The sequence below is a fragment of the Halichoerus grypus genome, chromosome 2 (assembly GCF_964656455.1).
Source record: "Halichoerus grypus chromosome 2, mHalGry1.hap1.1, whole genome shotgun sequence".
NCBI classification, from domain to species: Eukaryota; Metazoa; Chordata; class Mammalia; order Carnivora; family Phocidae; genus Halichoerus; species Halichoerus grypus.
The window spans coordinates 176,914,634-176,933,361 of NC_135713.1; the positions used below are offsets into that span (position 1 = coordinate 176,914,634).

The window sequence follows — 18,728 nt, forward strand, 5'->3', positions numbered from 1 at the left end:
TTAGGAATGGCCTAATTCTTCCCACACCTTCCAATAGCCTATTGTTCTCTACAGAGAAAGTCACACCAGATATTCTTTCTGGAGATCTGTCTACTTCTATTTTTCTCCTATGTAAACCCATCACTTTTTTTTAAAGTTTAATTTAAGTAATCTTTACACCCAATGTGAAGCTTGAACTCATGACCCTGAGATCAAGAGTCGTATGCTGTACTGATTGAGCCAGCCAGGCGCCCCTAAACCCATCACTCTTTCAGCCTACTACATGGGTAGGCTGCATAGGTAATAGTTTAAATGGGAATCAAATTCTGTATTGGAGTTAAATTTTCCTTCATCATGACAAAGACATCACTTTATTGATTTCTACCCTCCAAAAGTTATTGAGAAGGCTTTCTGATTCCTGATCTTTTTAATGTGACATATGTGACTAACCTTTAATTCTCTCTTGGAAAAGCTGAAGAATCATCTCTTTGTTTCTATTATTCTCTAATTTCCTAATGATGTGTCATAGTGTGTCTTAAAGTCATTCATTTTATGGGGTGCCTGACAAGGGCCTTTTCAACCAAGAAACTTTCATGTTGGGAAATTCTCTCGTATTATTTCATTGGTGATTTCCCCTCCTTGGTTTTTATTTTTTTATTTTTTAAAAGATTTTATTTATTTGACAGAGAGAGCACTAGCAGAGGGAGAGAGAGGGAGAAGCAGGTTCCCTGCTGAGCAAGGAGCCCGATGTGGGACTCGATCCCAGGACCCTGGGATCATGACCTGGGCCGAAGGCAGCCGCTTAACCGACTGAGCCACCCAGGCGTCCCTCCCCTCCTTGGTTTTTAATTTAGAACCCCTACGATGGTCTTCTAATTAAAAAAAATTTTTTTTCGTTTTCTATCCATATTTTTTGCTCAATGCATATATTCAGTCTTTTACTTCTACAATCATATATTTAAGACCTCTTTTTTTCTTATTTTCTATTTGTATAGCTTCTTATACTTATTTTTCAGATGCAAGGTCTTTTAGCTCTCTGAGGATTTTATTTGTTTTGTTTTAAAGATTTTATTTATTTTTTGACAGAGAGACACAGTGAGAGAGGGAACACAAGCAGGGGGAGTGGGAGAGGGAGAAGCAGGCTTCCCACTGACCAGGGAGCCCGATGCGGGGCTCGATCCTAGGACCCTGGGACCATGACCTGAGCCGAAGGCAGATGCCTAACCATCTGAGCCACCCAGGCGCCCCTATCTGAGTATTTTAATGATAGTTTTTATTTTTGTTTTTAGTTTTCTTCCCTTTGCATAACCTGTTTCTTCCAAATTGTCTTTTGGTTGGTTTAGCTACTAGCTTTCATGTTGGAGGCGTTTGTCGACGTCTGGTCATCCTTGGTGGTTCAGTGTTCCTTGATTATTTATAGATGTTCAGTATACCATCTCTGCCCATCACCCAGAATTTAGTGTAGTGAAAAATTGAAGCAACCTAAGTGTCCAGCAACAGGGGAACAATTTTATAAATAATGAGCCATTCATACGATGGACGGTCATGCAGAAATTTAAAATTATATTAACAAGTTGATTGGAAGCTCTGAGGGCCAAGGTGAGGTGTTCGGCACCCTGCAGAATAATCTGCATAGTAGTCTTTCTGAAAGCCCATGGCTGACATTTTTGGGACTTTGTTTTATGGTGATCACATTCTTCAGAGGAAACTTCCAGTATCCTGGAAGGTAAAGGCTTGGTTGCTAGGGTCCTGGAAACCAAATGGAATATGAGAGGGAGGTCTCAGCATTCAGCCTTTGGAATGTATATGTACATTCTCTTTTCAGTAAATGTTTTAAGTTTTCATCTGAGCTTTTCCAGAGAGCTCCAGAGATGCAGAAATTTAAAATCCTGCTTCCTACATATTTTTAATGAGAGAATAAAATTAGTTGGTAAAATAATATATGTAATAATTATACGTTGTCTTGTCTTGACTATTTTAAAAGAAACAAACAAGAAAAACCCTGCTCTAGAGGCCCACAGTCTAATGGATGAGGTAACTGAATTCCAGGCAGAGAGAAAGTAAGGCAGCAATATAGGCACAGGCTAGACTGCTCTCAAGGAAAGCAGTCCATCCTTAGGGGCTAGGTGTTATTAACAGACCATGGACAGGGAGGGGTAGGAGACAAAGCCTGGGGCCTGAGCTGGGTGGAGGTCTGACTGCATAGTTCTTCCCCATTCTGCACAAACTGAGGAAGAGATTCAGAGGCTAGAAGCTTATCTAGAGTCGTGGGCAGTGTGTACACTGAATTGCAGTCAAGATCTTGGATTCCAAAACCCTTACTCTGCAATACACCCCGCTAACACGTAGCCAGCCAGGAGTTTCTCCTGGACACCCTTGTTTCTCCAGTTCCTGAAATAGGAGGAAATGGTGCCGGACTGGTGTGATGCATTAGTATCCCCGGAAAGCCTGAAGCTAAGCTGGCTTGCAGTTAAAAGCTCACTTGTGTTTGTTTGCTGAAGAGTACTTTACATAGGGAGATCTGAAGACCTTCAGCTATGCCAAAAGTTGGGAGAGGGATGAATTTCTGTCAGGAAACAGGTTGGGGCAAATGGGAGGAGGAACAGGTCTGCGAAGCCAGCCTCAAGGGGGCGCAGCTGCGGGCTCTGCCGGGCCGAGCGCGCGTGACGTTATGCCGGGAGGTGGAGTATGTAGATCGAAGACTCAGGGCCTTTTGGAACCGTGTTTCCCTGGAAGGATGTGTATGATTATCTGCTGTTCCCAATACTAAGATACATAGTACGAAAATCTGGTGTTGAGTGTCGCTATTTGTAGATAAAGGCCATTTAGAGTTATTTCAGGAGTGACCGCAACCTTAGAGTGGTGTGCACAGCAACGGGCATTGCTGTGTTCACTTCTAACTCATACTTACCTGGCAGGGGAGATACCATGATCACGAAGGTGGTTTTCCCAGGGCGAGGCTTATCCATTGCACTCCGGATGTGCTGACCCCTGCGATTTCCCCAAATGTGGGAAACTCGACTGCATAATTTGTGGTAGTGGGGGACTGCGTTCGCGCTTTCCCCTGTACAGACGTGTTCTGAAAAACAGGCAGGTTGATTGTGTGTTATTTTCCAGGGTTTCTTTTGTTAAGAATATTTTGGTTATGTTGGATTAAGAATCTTGTTAAGCTGTTTTCTGTTCTTAAGCGTTATTATTAGAGTGTAAGTATACTCGTTTTATGTTTTAGTGGTTGGCGCTTCTCCCTTATTTTTAAGTTCTAGGAAGGCTTTGCTCGATCTTTGGGATGACTGGTTTTTCTTCACTATGTCGAAGAGTGCATTATTTCAACATTCAACTTTCTCTTGTAAAGCTACCTGGTGTCCATGCAAACCACCATTGAATTCAGGATTGATTTAAACATTTAGGTACTGTAGGCAGGGCACTTAATGCACTTTTAAAATCAAAGAAAAAATTTTTCGGTGGAAGAAAATGTCGTAGGAGTTCCTGGGTGGGTGGCTCAGTCGGTAAAGGGTCTGCCTTTGGCTCAGGTCATGATCTCAGAGTCCTGGGATCAAGCCAGGAGTCCAGGGAGTCTGCTGCTTCCTCTCCCTGCTCGTGCTCTCTCTCTCAAATAAATAAAATCTTTAAAAAATAAAAGAAAAAAGAGAATGTCATATAGGGGGTGCTTGGCTGGCTCAGCAGCAGAGTATGCAACTCTTGATCTTGGATTCATGAGTTCAGAGCCCCATGTTAGGAGTAGAGTTTACTTAAAAAAAAAAAAAAAGAAATGTCATATATAATAATATATTTATGTTATCAGTGCAGTCACGTAATTTTATTTATTATTATTTTTTATTTTTATTTTTTTAATGGAGGAAGGGGCCCACGAAGGAAAAAGTGTGTAGGCCCTTCAAAATCATTAAGTGGTCCTGACTGAACCTGACTTTTTTATTAGTTCTCACCACTTTTTGTATAGTTCTGGCAGGCAGGTCTGTTTTCCCCACAGGTTGTGATCTTTTCTTTTTCTTTATTTTTAATTTTTATTTTTTTAATTCTTTTTTTTTATGATCACCATACATTACATCATTAGTTTTTGATGTAGTGTTCCATGATTCATTATTTGCATATAACACCCAGTGCTCCGTGCAGAACGTGCCCTCTTTAATACCCATCACTAGGCTAACCCATCCTCCCACCCCCTCCCCTCTAGAACCCTCAGTTTGTTTTTCAGAGTCCATTGTCTCTCATGGTTCGTCTCCCCCTCCGATTTCCCCCCTTTCATTCTTCCCCTCCTGCTATCTTCTTCTTCTTCTTCTTCTTCTTTTTTTTTAACATATAATGTATTATTATTGTAGGCAGAATCTATCTCTACATTATTTCTCTTAGTGCTTAAGCTAGTGGCTGCCATCTTAGAAGTTTAGGTGGCTGTGAGAAGTGTGCACTACATACATATAAGTAATGACTTGAGAATAATTTGTTTTTTTTAATCATTAGCAGCACTCAAAGAAATTAAAAAATACTTGGTGAATGCCGAAGAGACTAGAGTAGACAATATGGCCCTCAGAATAGCAAAAAGTCTGAGTACCTGTGAAATCAAATCTGTGGGGGACACAAATAGTTCTAGAGGTCTCAGGGCTGTGGCCAGCCTGGCATTCATGGATACCATGAAAACAGCCAAAATTTTACCTTCCTTCTGTGAAGTCAAAACTCCTGGAATGAAATTAGGAAGGTAGTTCAATAATGAAATGATATTATATGACTGAAGTGGGCTGGGTCACACTGTGTGGATGAGGTTATCTAGCAAATGTCTAAATAGCATGACTGTGGTTTATATTGGAGAGACAGGGCCAATGTGTGTCAGGAGTGAATGGGTTCAGCTACCTGCAACCCAGGGTGCTTGTAGAGTGGTTGTAGAGAGTTACTCATGCTTTCCTGGTAGTGGATTAGATTCAGTTTTTTGGCACTATGGACAACTTCTTGTCAGTCACATCTGCCTTATGAACTTAAAAACTCAGCTTTTAAAAAATTGAATATACAAATAAATAAAAATAAAAATTGAATATACATGCCGCCCTCATATTTCTACATATCAGTCCTTCCCTAATCCCCATGGGCTAAGAAATGGGTGGAAAATTCAGAGATGGGGGTGAGACTCACTGAGGGGCATGTCTGTTGGAACAGAACATCTGAGTCGGTGGGGCAGCCATGATCTGAGAGAGACTGGTAGGTGTGCCAGTAATGCCCTTCCCCAGGTATTTGGGAACTCTCCTGATATTCACTGTATTGAGGGAGAGGTTGTGTTTCTCCATCTTGGCTTATTTGGGGCTTTTGATTTACTTGGTTGTTATAATTGGTTGTTTTATTCTCTATGTATGTATAAATTAACACTGATAATTATCATTCCTAGACGGTATATTAAAGCACTAAAGCTAAAATATGGTGAAATTACAATTTGAACCTAAAACTATTCAATGCTAAACCCAGTGTTCAAAACTTTAAATACTATGCAAAATACCCCATGGTGGTTCAACCAGGATTTGGTCTCCTTATTATGAAGAAAAAACAGTCTAACAATACTATTAAAATTCTGTAACCTGTATCTCACAACCAGTAAAATTTAGGTCCTCTAAGTGCATTTCATTCCAGTAATTTTCTTTAAGATACACAATTTTACAAAATTGTAGTCATGGTATACATACCATTTCATATCCTCTTTTTCTCTGTACCTTATATATAAATTTTTTTCATGTTATTATTCTTGTTGTATATTATATATATTCTTATTATTTACTATTATGTTTGCTTAATACTTCATTTCCCTATTGTTTTGATAGCTAAGGTTTTTGGGTGATTTTGGTTTTTGCAATTGTAAGTAAATCTATGATGAACACCTTTGTACATAGGACATTGTCATTCTCTAGAATTACTTCCTTTAGGTAAATTAAAAGAAATTTCTAGGTCAAAAGCATGAACGTTTTTTGGTACTAGATGTATATAATTAGGGTTAACTTTTTTTTTTAATACAAGTAATATTGTAGTTGTGTTACATAACATTTAGAGGAAAAAACATTAGTCCACAGTTCAGAGTTCTTTGTTGACACTGACATAATTATGTTAGTTTGCATTTTGGTGTATTTCCCTTAAGTCCCTTAAATATTGTTTAGAAATAGTTTTAATTATAGTATATATTCAATTTTGTATGCTGCTTTTATGGCATGCTACATTATACAATTTAGACTTTCCTCTCATTCTTAACAAACTTGAAGTTATTTTTATAATTAACTATGAGCCCTAAAATTAGAGATCTAGACTTTGAAAGATAAAAGAAATCAGGGGAAAGTTTTTAAAGAACTTAAAAATATGTATCATATGTCACCTCTACCCTCCCCTCCCACAATAACTTAAGGCACTTCTTAAGATGACTGTAAAATAACAGGGGAAAACTACTAAAAATTACCCCAAGAGGGATGCCTGGCAGGCTCAGTTGGTAGGGCATGCGACTCTTGATCTCAGGGTCGTGAGTTTGAGCTCCACGTTGTTGTACAGTTTACTTAAAAACATTTTTTTAATTAAATAAGTAAATAAATAAAAATAACCCCAAGAAATCATCACTTACTTACAAAGATATATCGACAAGGCTGTTCATGTATATGAACAGTGGCAGTAAACTAGAAGCAATAGAATATTGATTATACAGTTATCTGTGACCCAATGTATATAGCAAAAGGAGTGGAAAACATAAAGCAGCATGTGAAGTATAATCCTATTAAAATATATATTCATATTGAAATTACCATGTTTAATATCAGAGTGTTAACAGTCGTAATTGTATAGCAGGATGTGGTTTAATGTTTTAAAAATACTTTTCTGCCTTTTCCAAATTATCTGTAAGGGACATAAATGCCCTCAAAAATGTAAATAAAGCAAAGCTTTTTTTTTTAAAAAAAAGATTGTATTTATTATTTGAGAGAGAAGCGAGAGAGAGAACAAGCAGGGCAGAGGGGAAAAGGGAGAGGGAGAAGCAGATTCCCCGCTGAGCAGGGAGCCAGACACGGGACTCAATCCCAGGACCCTGGGATCACAACCAGAGCCCAGGGCAGACACTTACCGACTGAGCCACCAGGCACCCTAAAGCAAAGCTTTTTTAAAAATCACATGTTCTGGGGTGCCTGGCTGGCTCAGTTGGTAGAGCATGAGACTGTGATTTTGGGGTTGTGAGTTCAAGCCCCACGTTGTGCTCAGAGATGACTTAAAAAATCATGTTCTAAGAGGGAAATACCGCTGAAGGGTAGCAGAATATGCCACCCCCAAATATGCCACTTTGGCACAAGGATTCCTTTGAGCTAAAAGCACTTGAAAAACAGCAGATATAAGCGTAGGTCCTGATCTGCCCTTTTCTTCCTGAAATCAGGAGATAAAACTCCCATGTAAAAAATGTTCTGCCTATACCAGGGGAAAAGAAATGTTCCCAGAGAAAGGGAGTCAAAACTGAGAGAATTTTGTACACACGTTGTTAAAAAGAATTCATGTCTATGTAAAGTCCCCATATATGTTACTTTTCCACAACTGCCTCAAAAGAAAAAAAAAAAGAAAAAAACAATTGTCTCTCTTTGTTCAACCTAATATGAAAGCGTTTAGTTTTGCCATTTCTTTGGGTCTTCATTTCCTTTTAAGAGCTTCTGTGTTAGGTAAATTTATGTTAAATTTTTTATGCTTTTATCCTGTTAAACTGTGGACACCAATTTAATTCTCATGCCCAGCCAGAGATGCTATCAGGGCAGAGGTAAAATTTGCCTCTACACGATCAAAGCCTTTGATACACAGTTCCTGCAAACATCGTTGTTTTGCCTAGAGCACCTAGCCAGCAAGGGCAGAAAGGGGGGGAAAAAACAAACAAAAACAGACAAACAAAACAACCCTAAAGTGTTCTCTGTTTTTGTTGTCTAAAAAGAAGGGAGGGGCACTCGGTTTGTTACCAAATCCAGGCCGGATGCCCCTTCCCTTTGTGCCGAAAACTGGAGACTCGAATCTCGGCGAAGCCAGCTTTGATTTCCCAATTACACAAGGCACCTGTCCTGGAGCGTGGCTGGGTGGGGGTGGAGGGGCTCGAGGCTGCATTTCACCTGCAGTCTTATTCCGTCCTCACAGAAACCTTGTGAGGTAGGCAGGCAGTTATTTTTTCTTTACAATTTAGGGAAATGGAGGCTGAGAGAGACTGGGGGTATGCCTAGTCCCAGAGACGAACAGTGATTCTGACCAGCGTAACGGACTGTGCTGTCAGACTGGCCTCCGCCAGCTGCAGGCCACCGCCTTCCAAATTGCCCTGCCCTGCAGCGCTGAATTCAGACTCGTAACAAATGCACGCCAGAACTTTTGCGTACCGCCGGAGAAGGCAAAGAATTTTAAACCTCCCTGCCCCCAGCTACACCTGTCGTGACTGTCTTTTAAATCGTTGCGAAGCATAGCTAGAACGAATTTATCCGTTTCTCCAACAAGCAAAGTGACGTCAAGAGTGACGACAAGTGACAAGAGGCAGGCATATGGAGATGAAGGGCGCGGTGACTCCGTGTTCGAGTTCATTCTTCACGAGGCTGAGTTTCCACTACATATCCACTGGTGTGCTCGGGTCAGTGTCATGTGAATAACCTTGCAGTTTGGAACCGAAGGCTTAAAGAACTCGGAATGTAATTGACCATGACTGTATAGTGTGTTGAGGACGAGGGTAGAGTGCCAGACAGGCCTTGTAACTCATACTTACCTGGCAGGGGAGATACCATGATCACGAAGGTGGTTTTCCCAGGGCGAGGCTCATCCATTGCACTCCGGATGTGCTGACCCCTGCGATTTCCCCAAATGTGGGAAACTCGACTGCATAATTTGTGGTAGTGGGGGACTGCGTTCGCGCTTTCCCCTGACAAATGTTCTTAAAGGTAGAATTGGGGTTTTTGTCCGTATGGGTTCCATTATTGTTACCCACTTTCAATTAGAGAAGTTCTACTGTTTTAGGGGTATTGGGTTTTTTGTTTTTTTTTAAAAAGACTTTATTTGACGGAGACAGCAGCAGGGGGAGTAAGAAGGGGAAGAAGCGCCAAGCCCACTGTAGACGTTTAATGACTGAGCCACCTAGGTGAACCTGGGATGTTGTACTTACACGAAGGAGCAAGGGCTGAATTCCCTGGGGAAGCTGCAACAAGGTCAAGTCATGGAGGGAGCCAGGATCGTTACAAAACTTTTACTTAAGAGCGCCTGGGTGATTTAGTAGACAGCTGCGATGATGATCTAGGGGGTCCTGAGATCTAGCGTCCCACCCACCCTGCCCCCCTGCTCAGTGGGGAGTGGGCTTGTCCTTCCTATCTCTCCCCCTGCTTGTGCTCTCTTTCAAATAAATAAAATCTTTAAAAATATATAAAAACAAAACAAGAAACTGACCATGCTCCTCCCGTGTTGATGGTAAACCTTGGGTAACATTTTAAGGCCCACTACTCCCTAGAGACTAGTTTCTTAGAATAAGTTCTGATGGTTACTGGAAAAAAAAGAAGGAAGTAGGACTAGAAATACTAAGGGAGTGAATGTTAGTGTGTAAATAATGAGCACATGAGTCCTCAAGGGATGTGTGTATTCTGGAGCCATAGGAAAAAATAATCCTATGACACTGAAGTGGGTCTCAGGGTTTTATGTGTTTTAGTTGAACTTTTTTTATTTTATTTTATTTTATTTTATTTTATTTTTTTTAAAGATTTTATTTATTTATTTGAGAGAGAGAGAATGAGAGACAGAGAGCATGAGAGGGGGGAGGGTCAGAGGGAGAAGCAGACACCCTGCCGAGCAGGGAGCCCGATGCGGGACTCGATCCCGGGACTCCAGGATCACGACCTGAGCCGAAGGCAGTCGCCCAACCAACTGAGCCACCCAGGCGCCCCAAGTTGAACTTTTTTTAAAGATTTTATTTCTTTGAGAGAGTGCACAAGCCAGGGGGAGGGGCAAAGGGAGAGGGAGAAGCAGACGCGGCACTGAGCAGGGCTCTATCCCAGGACCCTAAGATCACGACCTGAGCCGAAGTCCAGATGCTTAACCAGCTGAGCCACCCAGGCACACCATTATTTGAACTTTCCATATCAAGAATATAGTTATGGGTGCCTGGGTGGCTCAGTCGTTAAGCGTCTGCCTTCGGCTCAGGTCATGATCCCCGGGTCCTGGGATCGAGTCCCACATCAGGCTCCCTCCTCAGGGGGAAGCCTGCTTCTCCCTCTCCCACTCCCACTGCTTGTGTTCCTGCTCTCGCTATCTCTGTCTCTGTCAAATAAATAAATAAAATCTTTAAAAAAAGAATATAGTTATATATTTGTGCAAATGCAATTAAATAAAAATAACTTTAAAGAGATCAGGAACCATTAAGATGGCTATTATTAAGGGAAAAAACAGGGACACCTGGGTGGTGCAGTGGGTTGAGTGTCCACTCTTGGTTTTAGCTCGGGTCATGATCTCGGGTCCTGGGATCTAGCCTTGAGATTCTCTCTCCTTTTCCCTCTGCCCCTCCTGCCGGTTCTCTCTCTCTCTCCCCCAAATAAATAAGTCTTAAAAAGAAAGGGGAGGGGGGACAGGAAATAACGAGTGTTGGTGAGGATCTGGAAAAACTGGAACTCTTGTGCACTTGTGGTGGGAATGTAAAATGGTGTAGCCAGTATAGAAAACAGTATGGCAGTTCCTCAAAAAATTAAACATAGAATTACCATGTGAGGGGCGCCTGGGTGGCTCAGTCAGTTAAGCATCCAAATCTTGGTTTCGGCTCAGGTCACGATCTCGAAGTTGTGAGATCAAGCCCCACGTCGGGTTCTGCACTTGGCATGAAGTGTGCAAAAAGAATTACCATGTGATCCAGTAATCTTACTTCTTGGGTATATACCCAAAAGAATTGAAAACAGGGATTTGAAGAGATACTGTACACTAAAATGTCTATAGCAGTGTTATTTACAATAGCAATGGTAGAATCAACTCAAGTGTCCATTGGTGGATAAATAGATAAGCAAAATGTGATATATACATACAAAGGAATATTATTCATCCTTAAAAAGGAAAGAAATTCAGACATAAGCTTCCTGGCTGGTGAAGACCCACCAAATGTGTTAACCTTCTTGGCTTTTTCTTTCTCTTCACCTCTTTTCACACCCTCTCTCCATGTAACACTTAGTTATGCCCCTGATATGCATGTTTGTTGATTCATGTGGATGGGGCTTCCCTCTCTTCTCCCCTGTCTGTGGAGCACCAACGTAGTACCTCGTGTCTGCCTTGCTATACCAAGCACTGTGATCACAGGGATCCAATTTTAGGTGTCTTACATAGTACCTGTCATGTTTGAGGACACATGGTGGGTATACCACAAACACTTGATTGTATGTAATGGTCAGGTGTGGATGCCACATGTGGAAAGTTAAAATTTCTCTGCATGGATTTTATTGTGCATACTAACAGCTAACGACGATACAGGGCTTGGTGCCGGGCACAGTTCCAGGCACTTTACACATACTAGTTCATTTAAGCCCCTCAGCAACCCTCTGGTTATTGTCTCCATTTACTGATGAAGAAATTAAGGCCTATCAAGGTTAAATAATTTCCCCAAGGTCACAGTTAAGGAGGTGACAGGGCCAGGACCAGAGTCTGAACTGTGAACCTAACCCACTACATTATACTCTCTACATCCCCACATAGTGACTGCATTTATGTACTAACCTTTCAAAGTTAATAGTCTCCTAGTTTTCTTAATGATAAAACAAACATGTATATATATATATTTTAAGATTTTATTTATTTGACAGAGAGAGATACAGTGAGAGAGGAAACACAAGCAGGGGGAGTGGGAGAGGGAGAAGCAGGCTCCCCGCTGAGCAGAGAGCCCAATGTGGTGCTCGATCCCAGGACCCTGGGACCATGACCTGAGCCAAAGGCAGACACTTAACGACTGAGCTACCCAGGCGCCCCAAACATGTATATTTCTAATTTTACTTCCCAGTAGCCATCACTTTTTAGTCCTAGGAATTAGTGCTAAATATATTCAGTTTTTCAATTTCACCAGTAATATTGAGAATAAACAATCTTGTAGAGTTTTGGGTGCCTGGGTGGCTCACTCGGTTAAGTATCTGCCTTTGGCTCAGGTCATGGTCTCAGGGTCCTGGGATCAAGTCCCGCATTGGGCTCCCTGCTCAGCAGGGAGTCTGCTTCTCCCTCTCCCTCTGCCTCTCTGCCCCACTCATGCTCTCTCTCTCTCTCAAATGAATAAATAAAATCTTTAAAAAAAAAATCTTGTAGAGTTTCAGTAATTGTTCCCCTAATCATGTTCATTATAAATGAAAGTGGACAAGAAGTAAAAGAAATGTGAAAGAATCTAGGTTACGTCAGTGCATTTCTGATTGAGTTAAAATAAGCATGTTGGTTTCTTTTGAAACAGGATGTCTCGGGCTGTTCATCTTCCAGTTCCCTGTCCCGTTCAGCTTGGTTCCTTAAGAAATGACTCCTTGGAAGCTCAGCTGCATGAGTATGTCAAACAAGGGAACTATGTGAAAGTGAAGAAGATTCTTAAGAAAGGTAAGCACTGTGTTAAAATTGCAGGTGCAACTTGATTCACATTTCTGAATAGTGTTAGAAGGAAAATCAGGTACATCATAAAGCTATGAGTTCTTGGGGAAATTGAAAGTTAAATCTGAAATGAGATGTTCCCTACCAGTGCAGTCAAATTGCTCAATAGAGGTCTTAAATTGTTGTTTGGAGACTGTTTTGTTTTGTGCTAGGGAACCGTAAGGTTTTCCAACTGTTAGACTCCTAAGATTTCTCTTCAGGCCTCAGCCACCCACCTTTAATTCTGCCTGATTCCCTTTTCTCCTTTAACCTACACCATCTACTGAGTCTTCCAAAGCCTGTGGTGGAGTGAAGAGACTAGCTTTCACAGCTCTCCCCTTCTTTGCTCCTCCCAGGACTTGGTGCTTTTGTTTCCAGTTGTTTTTTTTGTTTTGTTTTGTTTTTTGCTGGGTGTTACAGGCAGCTCAGCCTACAAGGCAGATGGAAATAGCAAATGTAGCTCAAGCAGTCTTCAAAAGAACAAACACTAAACCATACGTGGACAAGACTTCTGCTGGTATTTGGCCCTTGATCTACAGATCTAGACCTGCCTTTTTTTTTTTTTTTTTTTAGAGTAACCAGAAGTCCTGCTGAATTCCCCCTCTCCCTTCTTAGTATAAAGAGAGGTTTATGAAGCTTCTCTCAGCTGTTTGTGAAACAGTCAGGGTGACCTAATTTCTCTGCAGTATATCTCCATTTACTTCAGCAGCATTCCTGAGGACTTCCAGAAGGGTAACTCCAATTTTTGCAGGATCCAACTATCCCACAAAATAATTCACTCAGAAAGTTCTCAAATGTTTCCATGTACCGCCCCTAGAGTCTATAGATGAAGTAGCTGATAGTGAGTTCAATAACTTATTTGAAAGGTCCTACTGGTTTTTTCCCCCTCAAAATTTTGCATTTTATTCCATAACACATTCATGTGTGTATTAACATGAAAATGGATGTTCAGCATAGGTGACTTCTAGTGTCTTCTATCCACACTCTCCCAGTGTGAAAAGCAGAGTATTAGAACATTTATTATATCTTAGACATCTGAACATTCTGCATCTTCAAATTCTTACCATTAGCAGGGGATGGGGTTGACAGGTTTAACTGGATATGAAGCAGGATTTCATCTGTGTCTGGGAATTTCATCTAAAGCCTCAGAGTGGAGAACAAGGGGTGACAAGGTGAGACGTCCCCCGACAGTCTAAAGCAGGCCTTCTTAGGAGATGGCCAAAATGGTCCTTGGACCTTTAATTCCATCATCCACATTCGGCCTATCTAGGAGAAGGCAATGGGGTAGTGGTGGGGGTGTCAGTGGAAAAGATTCTCTAAAAGGCATTCTAGGAATAGAAAGCTGTGGAGTACCTGGGTGGCTCAGTCGGTTAGATGCCTGCCTTTGGCTCAGGTCATGATCCCGGAGTCCCAGGATCAAGCCCCACGTCGGGCTCCCTGCTCAGTGGGGAGTCTGCTTCTCCCTCTCCCGCTCCCTCTACTTGTGCTCTCTCTCTGTCAAATAAATAAATAAATAAACCTTAAAAAAAAAAAAGGGAAGAAAAAGCTGTGGCTTTTCCCCTCCTTCCCAGCTTCAAGCCAAATAAGAGGTCCTTCAGGTGAACCTCATGGAAAGAATTGTAGCACTTGCAAGCAGGATAGTGGGGAGCCTGTGTTTCAGCTGCTGAACAGTAGAAATGTCAGCGTAGGCCAGCTGCCACCAAGGTGGTATGAAGAGAACCTGGCATGTTACCTGGAATTTAGGGGTCAGGAAGACTGCCATCTGCCTCCTTCCTAAAGCAGCCCTTGATGAATTAATAAACATGAGAGACCAGCTTGATAAACATGAGAGACCAGCAGTTGGATTAGCTACACACTTCTACCACTTAGTGGGATAAGTAGACTCTATAGAGAGTAGCTGAGCCATCTAAAGGACCTCATCTATGGAGGCAGGAAGAATCCCAACAGAGGCTGGAGAAACAGCAAGAAGTCAGCAGGAGAGGGCACTGGCCCACATTAGGGTGCTGTGAGGTGGAGTGGAGTTACCTGAAGGGCCACTAACCCCTCCCACAGAAGAGCAGGCATTAGGAAGAGGCCAAAAGCTACAAAGAGGATCAGCTACATTTGAAGGCCTTGCCACTTGTCATCTCGTTGGTCCTCCCCCTCCAGCTCTGGAGTTGCCAGAAACAGCCTTGAAATCAGAGGAGTGGAAGAGCAAGGAAGAGGTTTTGATTTCAACAGGACTGGACAATTACCTGAAATGAGACTGCACTTGAAGGCCTCAAAGTGACTTAAAGCCTATGGAATCTGCCTGAGATGCCTCTCTGGAGAGGGAAAGGGAGAGCCAACCAAAAGAGTGTTTCTGAGGGCATTGTAAAAGGGGGAAAAATGTTTCCTGATTGTATCCTACTTATTTTAGTTATATAGATTATATGAGTTCTAAAACCCAAAAGATGAGTGCCTGAGTTCCAGAACCTCAACCCAGAGTTTATTCATTTTTTATCACATGTAGATTAATTTTTTTTTTTTTTTAAGATTTTATTTATTTATTTGACAGAGAGAGACACAGCGAGAGCAGGAACACAAGCAGGGGGAGTGGGAGAGGGAGAAGCAGGCTTCCCACCGAGCAGGGAGCCCGATGCGGGGCTCGATCCCAGGACCCTGGGATCATGACCTGAGCCGAAGGCAGACGCTTAACGACTGAGCCACTCAGGCGCCCCTCACATGTAGATTAATATTAATTAATCTAACCTTGGGGTTAGAACACCAAGGACAGGGGCGCCTGGGTGGCTCAGTAGTTAAGTGTCTGCCTTCAGCTCAGGTCGTGATCTCAGGGTCCTGGGATTGAGCCCTGCGTCAGGTTCCCTGCCCGGCGGGAGGCCTGCTTCTCCCTCTCCCTCTGCCTGCTGCTCCCCCTGCTTGTGCTCTCTCTCTGTCAAATAAATAAATAAAATCTTAAAAAAAAAATACCAAAGACAGATGTGTGGCCTTGCATTCCAGGAGTATAATCCAGCAGAAGAAGCAGACATAAATAATTAAAGTACTAAGAAGGGCAGGAGGCAAAGAAGTACCTATTTTTCAGCCTCCTTGTCTGGGTAGTAATCAAGGGAAACCTTTTAGAGGAAGCTATATTTAGGCCAGGAAGTTAACAAAGAAAAAGAGTTGAGTTGGGGGTGCCTGGCGGGCTGTTAGTGGAGCACTTGACTCTTGATTTCAGGGTTTTGAGTTCAAGCCCCACACTGGGTGTAGAGATTACTTAAAAAAATAAAATCTTTGGGGGCACCTGGGTGGCTTAGTCGTTAAGCGTCTGCCTTCGGCTCGGGTCGGTCCTGGGATCGAGCCCCACATCAGGATCCCTGCTCATCAGGAAGCCTGCTTCTCCCTCTCCCACTCCCCCTGCTTGTGTTCCCTCTCTCGCTGTGTCTCTCTCTGTCAAATACATAAATAAAATCTTTTTTATTTATTTATTTATTTATTTTTAAAGATTTTATTTATTTATTTGAGAGAGAGAATGAGATAGAGAGAGAGCATGAGAGGGGGGAGGGTCAGAGGGAGAAGCAGACTCCCCGCTGAGCAGGGAGCCCGATGTGGGACTCGATCCTGGGACTCCAGGATCATGACCTGAGCCGAAGGCAGTCGCTTAACCAACTGAGCCACCCAGGCGCCCCATAAATAAAATCTTTTAAAAAATAAAATTAAATAAATAAATAAAATCTTTTTAAAAATTGAATGTGCTGGAGTGATAGACCCACATGCAGTTGGAGAGTCTGCTCTCAAGAGGCATGGCATGGATGTTGAGGGGTTCCTAGAAACAGAGGAATGGAGAATGGAAAAGTGTTAGATATGGAAGGGACCAGACCAGAGATAGGCTCTTGGGTAAAAGTGATTGGAAGGCACTTTATAACTTCAGTATATAAGAAACTGGGGATATGTCTCAGACTTCGGCAGATTGCCCAAACACTGTCCCTTTCTGATGGAATTTAAGTACAGAGCATTTGACTGTCTGTCTCTGAGAAGAGTCTATTAGAAGTGGTTAGATGAGATGAACCTGATGTTTTTTAGTCATGTTACTACGAAGCACTGAAAAAATGTGGTTGATTCAGAAAACCATGTGTATGTCCACATGGCACTGTGCTTCCTGGCATCCTGGAAGATGTGGGGCAGAAGTATTTTTACAAGAGTTAAGTGATGAAAACAGTTACACACTTCATAAGGTGTGTTCTTTGAGGAGAAACTGGGATTAACTTTTGCCACAGGTAAAGGGGTAGGCTGCTTCTGAGATTTACAAGCCAGGAAGGTGAAACATTAAGGACTGAACTTTAAGTGATGATGTATTGAGTGCTTTATTAGAGAAATTAATTTGATTGGAGACTAGACCTCCTGAGGACGACCACTGTGGCTTACCAGAAAGAAGCCGGACTTGATTTAGTACCAGACATACCTAGGTTTCCCCAGCTGTGTGAAGAGATGCATCTGTAAGAATGAGGAAGTAATGACACCCTTCTTCAGTTGTTTAGAGGATGAAATGAAATAACGGATTAAAATGCCTGTCATCGAGTAGGTATTCAATAAATCATCATGGTTATGATTATTATTATGTGGTATAAGAAGTGTACACCAGTTCTTACCTCTCTCTTTGCCTCCTCCTCCCGCCTCTCTTTCAAGGTAAGGGAAACCTAGTCTCTTCAAGTCAGCGGACTTTGGTAGCAAGCGAGAGGCAGTCCAACGCTGACCAGGGGGTCGACAGCGTTTTCTTAGCCTATAGTGGGGCGGCGCGACCCGACCAGGACCCAGGCCATGCGGGGTGCGGTGGGCGGGGCAATACACGTCCCTCTGGGGTGGGGTCAGGTATACAGCGTGTGATTGGCTGCTAGGAAGCCGCATGCTAATGAGGCTTGTTACTGATTTAAGTGTTGCTGGAAGATTAACAGGCGAAAAATAGTGTTTTGAACTTTGCCATTTGACCAAATTGTTATGAAATATAAAACAAAATGTACGTGATTAGGCAGATGAGTTGACAAAAATGTCGCCATGACTAAAAAGTGTGCGGCTGCCATAGACCTAGCCGAGGCCGCAAGTTCGAGGTTAAGACTATACTTTCAGGGATCATTTCTATAGTTTGTTACTAGAGAAGTTTCTCTGAACGTGTAGAGTACCCGAAACCACGAGGAGGAGACACAGTACCCCTTTCTGAGCGTGAAGTGGGCTCTGGGTGTTGCCTTTTGCATCCGCCCTTGGTCTTTGATGATCGTTCTTCTTCTCTTTTAGAGAAGCTAGAGGGAAGGGGTACCGTCTGAGTGGTTTCTCTGTAACTTCCTTGTTTAGTTTAAAATTGGTTTTGTAATTGTTAGTATTTGTAGGTGGTGTATTAGGCTAATGTTTTATGCTTGTTTTGGAGGTTTTTACACTTTTTGTTTTTGATTATGTGGTGGAAGTTTTTTAAGAAATGTAGAAACGTTTGTTATTCAGAGGTTGATTCTCGTCTTTTTTGTTTTGTTAATTGTTTCATTTTAAGAGTGTGTGCGAAAGCCGGCGCAAGCGTAGGGGGAAGGGGTAGAGGTAAGAAGGCTCAGCCACAAGTAAGAACCCTACGCTAAACTTGTTGAGCCACTTCGGTGCCTCTCGATTGTACTTTATATATAAATTGTTTCTCTCCACGTTTAGTGCACTCCACCTTGTACCAGAACTTTCTTTAGTCAGGTATTGGACCTCCTAAATTAATCCTTGGAGTTCTCTTTTTTAAAGATTTTATTTATTTTTGACAGAGCACAAGCAGGGGGAGTGGCAGGCAGAGGGAGAAGCAGGCTCCCCGCAGAGACGGGGGAGCCCGATGTGGGATTCTGTCCCAGGACCCCGGGATTATGACCTAAGCCGAAGGCAGTCGCTTAACCAACTGAGCCACCCAGGCGCCCGCTATTTTCTTTTAATCTCTCTACGGTTTGTATTACTCTCTGGGCTTCTAAGACCTTTACTGCCAAGTTTTATATTAAATTTTAACTTTTGGTTGTGAATATTTTAGTTTTTAAGAGTTTTTTTTAAGGGTTTGCTGCAATTGACATAAACATTATATTAGTTTCTGTACATGATTCCATGTTTGTGTGATTGCAAAATGATAACCACAATGTCTAGTTTACATGTCACCATACATAGTTACAGAATTTTTTTCTTGTGATGAGCCC

At 42.2% G+C, this 18,728-nt stretch overlaps 1 protein-coding gene and 3 non-coding genes across 4 annotated transcripts in view; all 4 read left to right on the plus strand.

Annotated features, from left to right (window-relative positions):
- The window catches only part of TEX14 (testis expressed 14, intercellular bridge forming factor), a 120,134-nt gene that overhangs the window by 17,306 nt on the left and 84,100 nt on the right, over window positions 1–18,728 (plus strand). Inside the window, exon 2 of the mRNA XM_078064697.1 lies at window positions 12,404–12,540. Within this exon, the coding sequence (XP_077920823.1) occupies window positions 12,405–12,540 (136 nt within the window). The 5' untranslated portion in view covers window position 12,404. The remainder of the gene's footprint in view (window positions 1–12,403; window positions 12,541–18,728) is intronic.
- Window positions 2,883–3,046, plus strand: LOC118529797 (U1 spliceosomal RNA). The gene has a single exon (XR_004914309.1). It is a non-coding gene; the product is annotated as a U1 spliceosomal RNA (small nuclear RNA).
- On the plus strand, window positions 8,712–8,875 carry LOC118529796 (U1 spliceosomal RNA). Its single transcript, XR_004914308.1, has one exon. It is a non-coding gene; the product is annotated as a U1 spliceosomal RNA (small nuclear RNA).
- LOC118529800 (small nucleolar RNA U3) lies at window positions 17,637–17,851 on the plus strand. The gene has a single exon (XR_004914312.2). It is a non-coding gene; the product is annotated as a small nucleolar RNA U3 (small nucleolar RNA).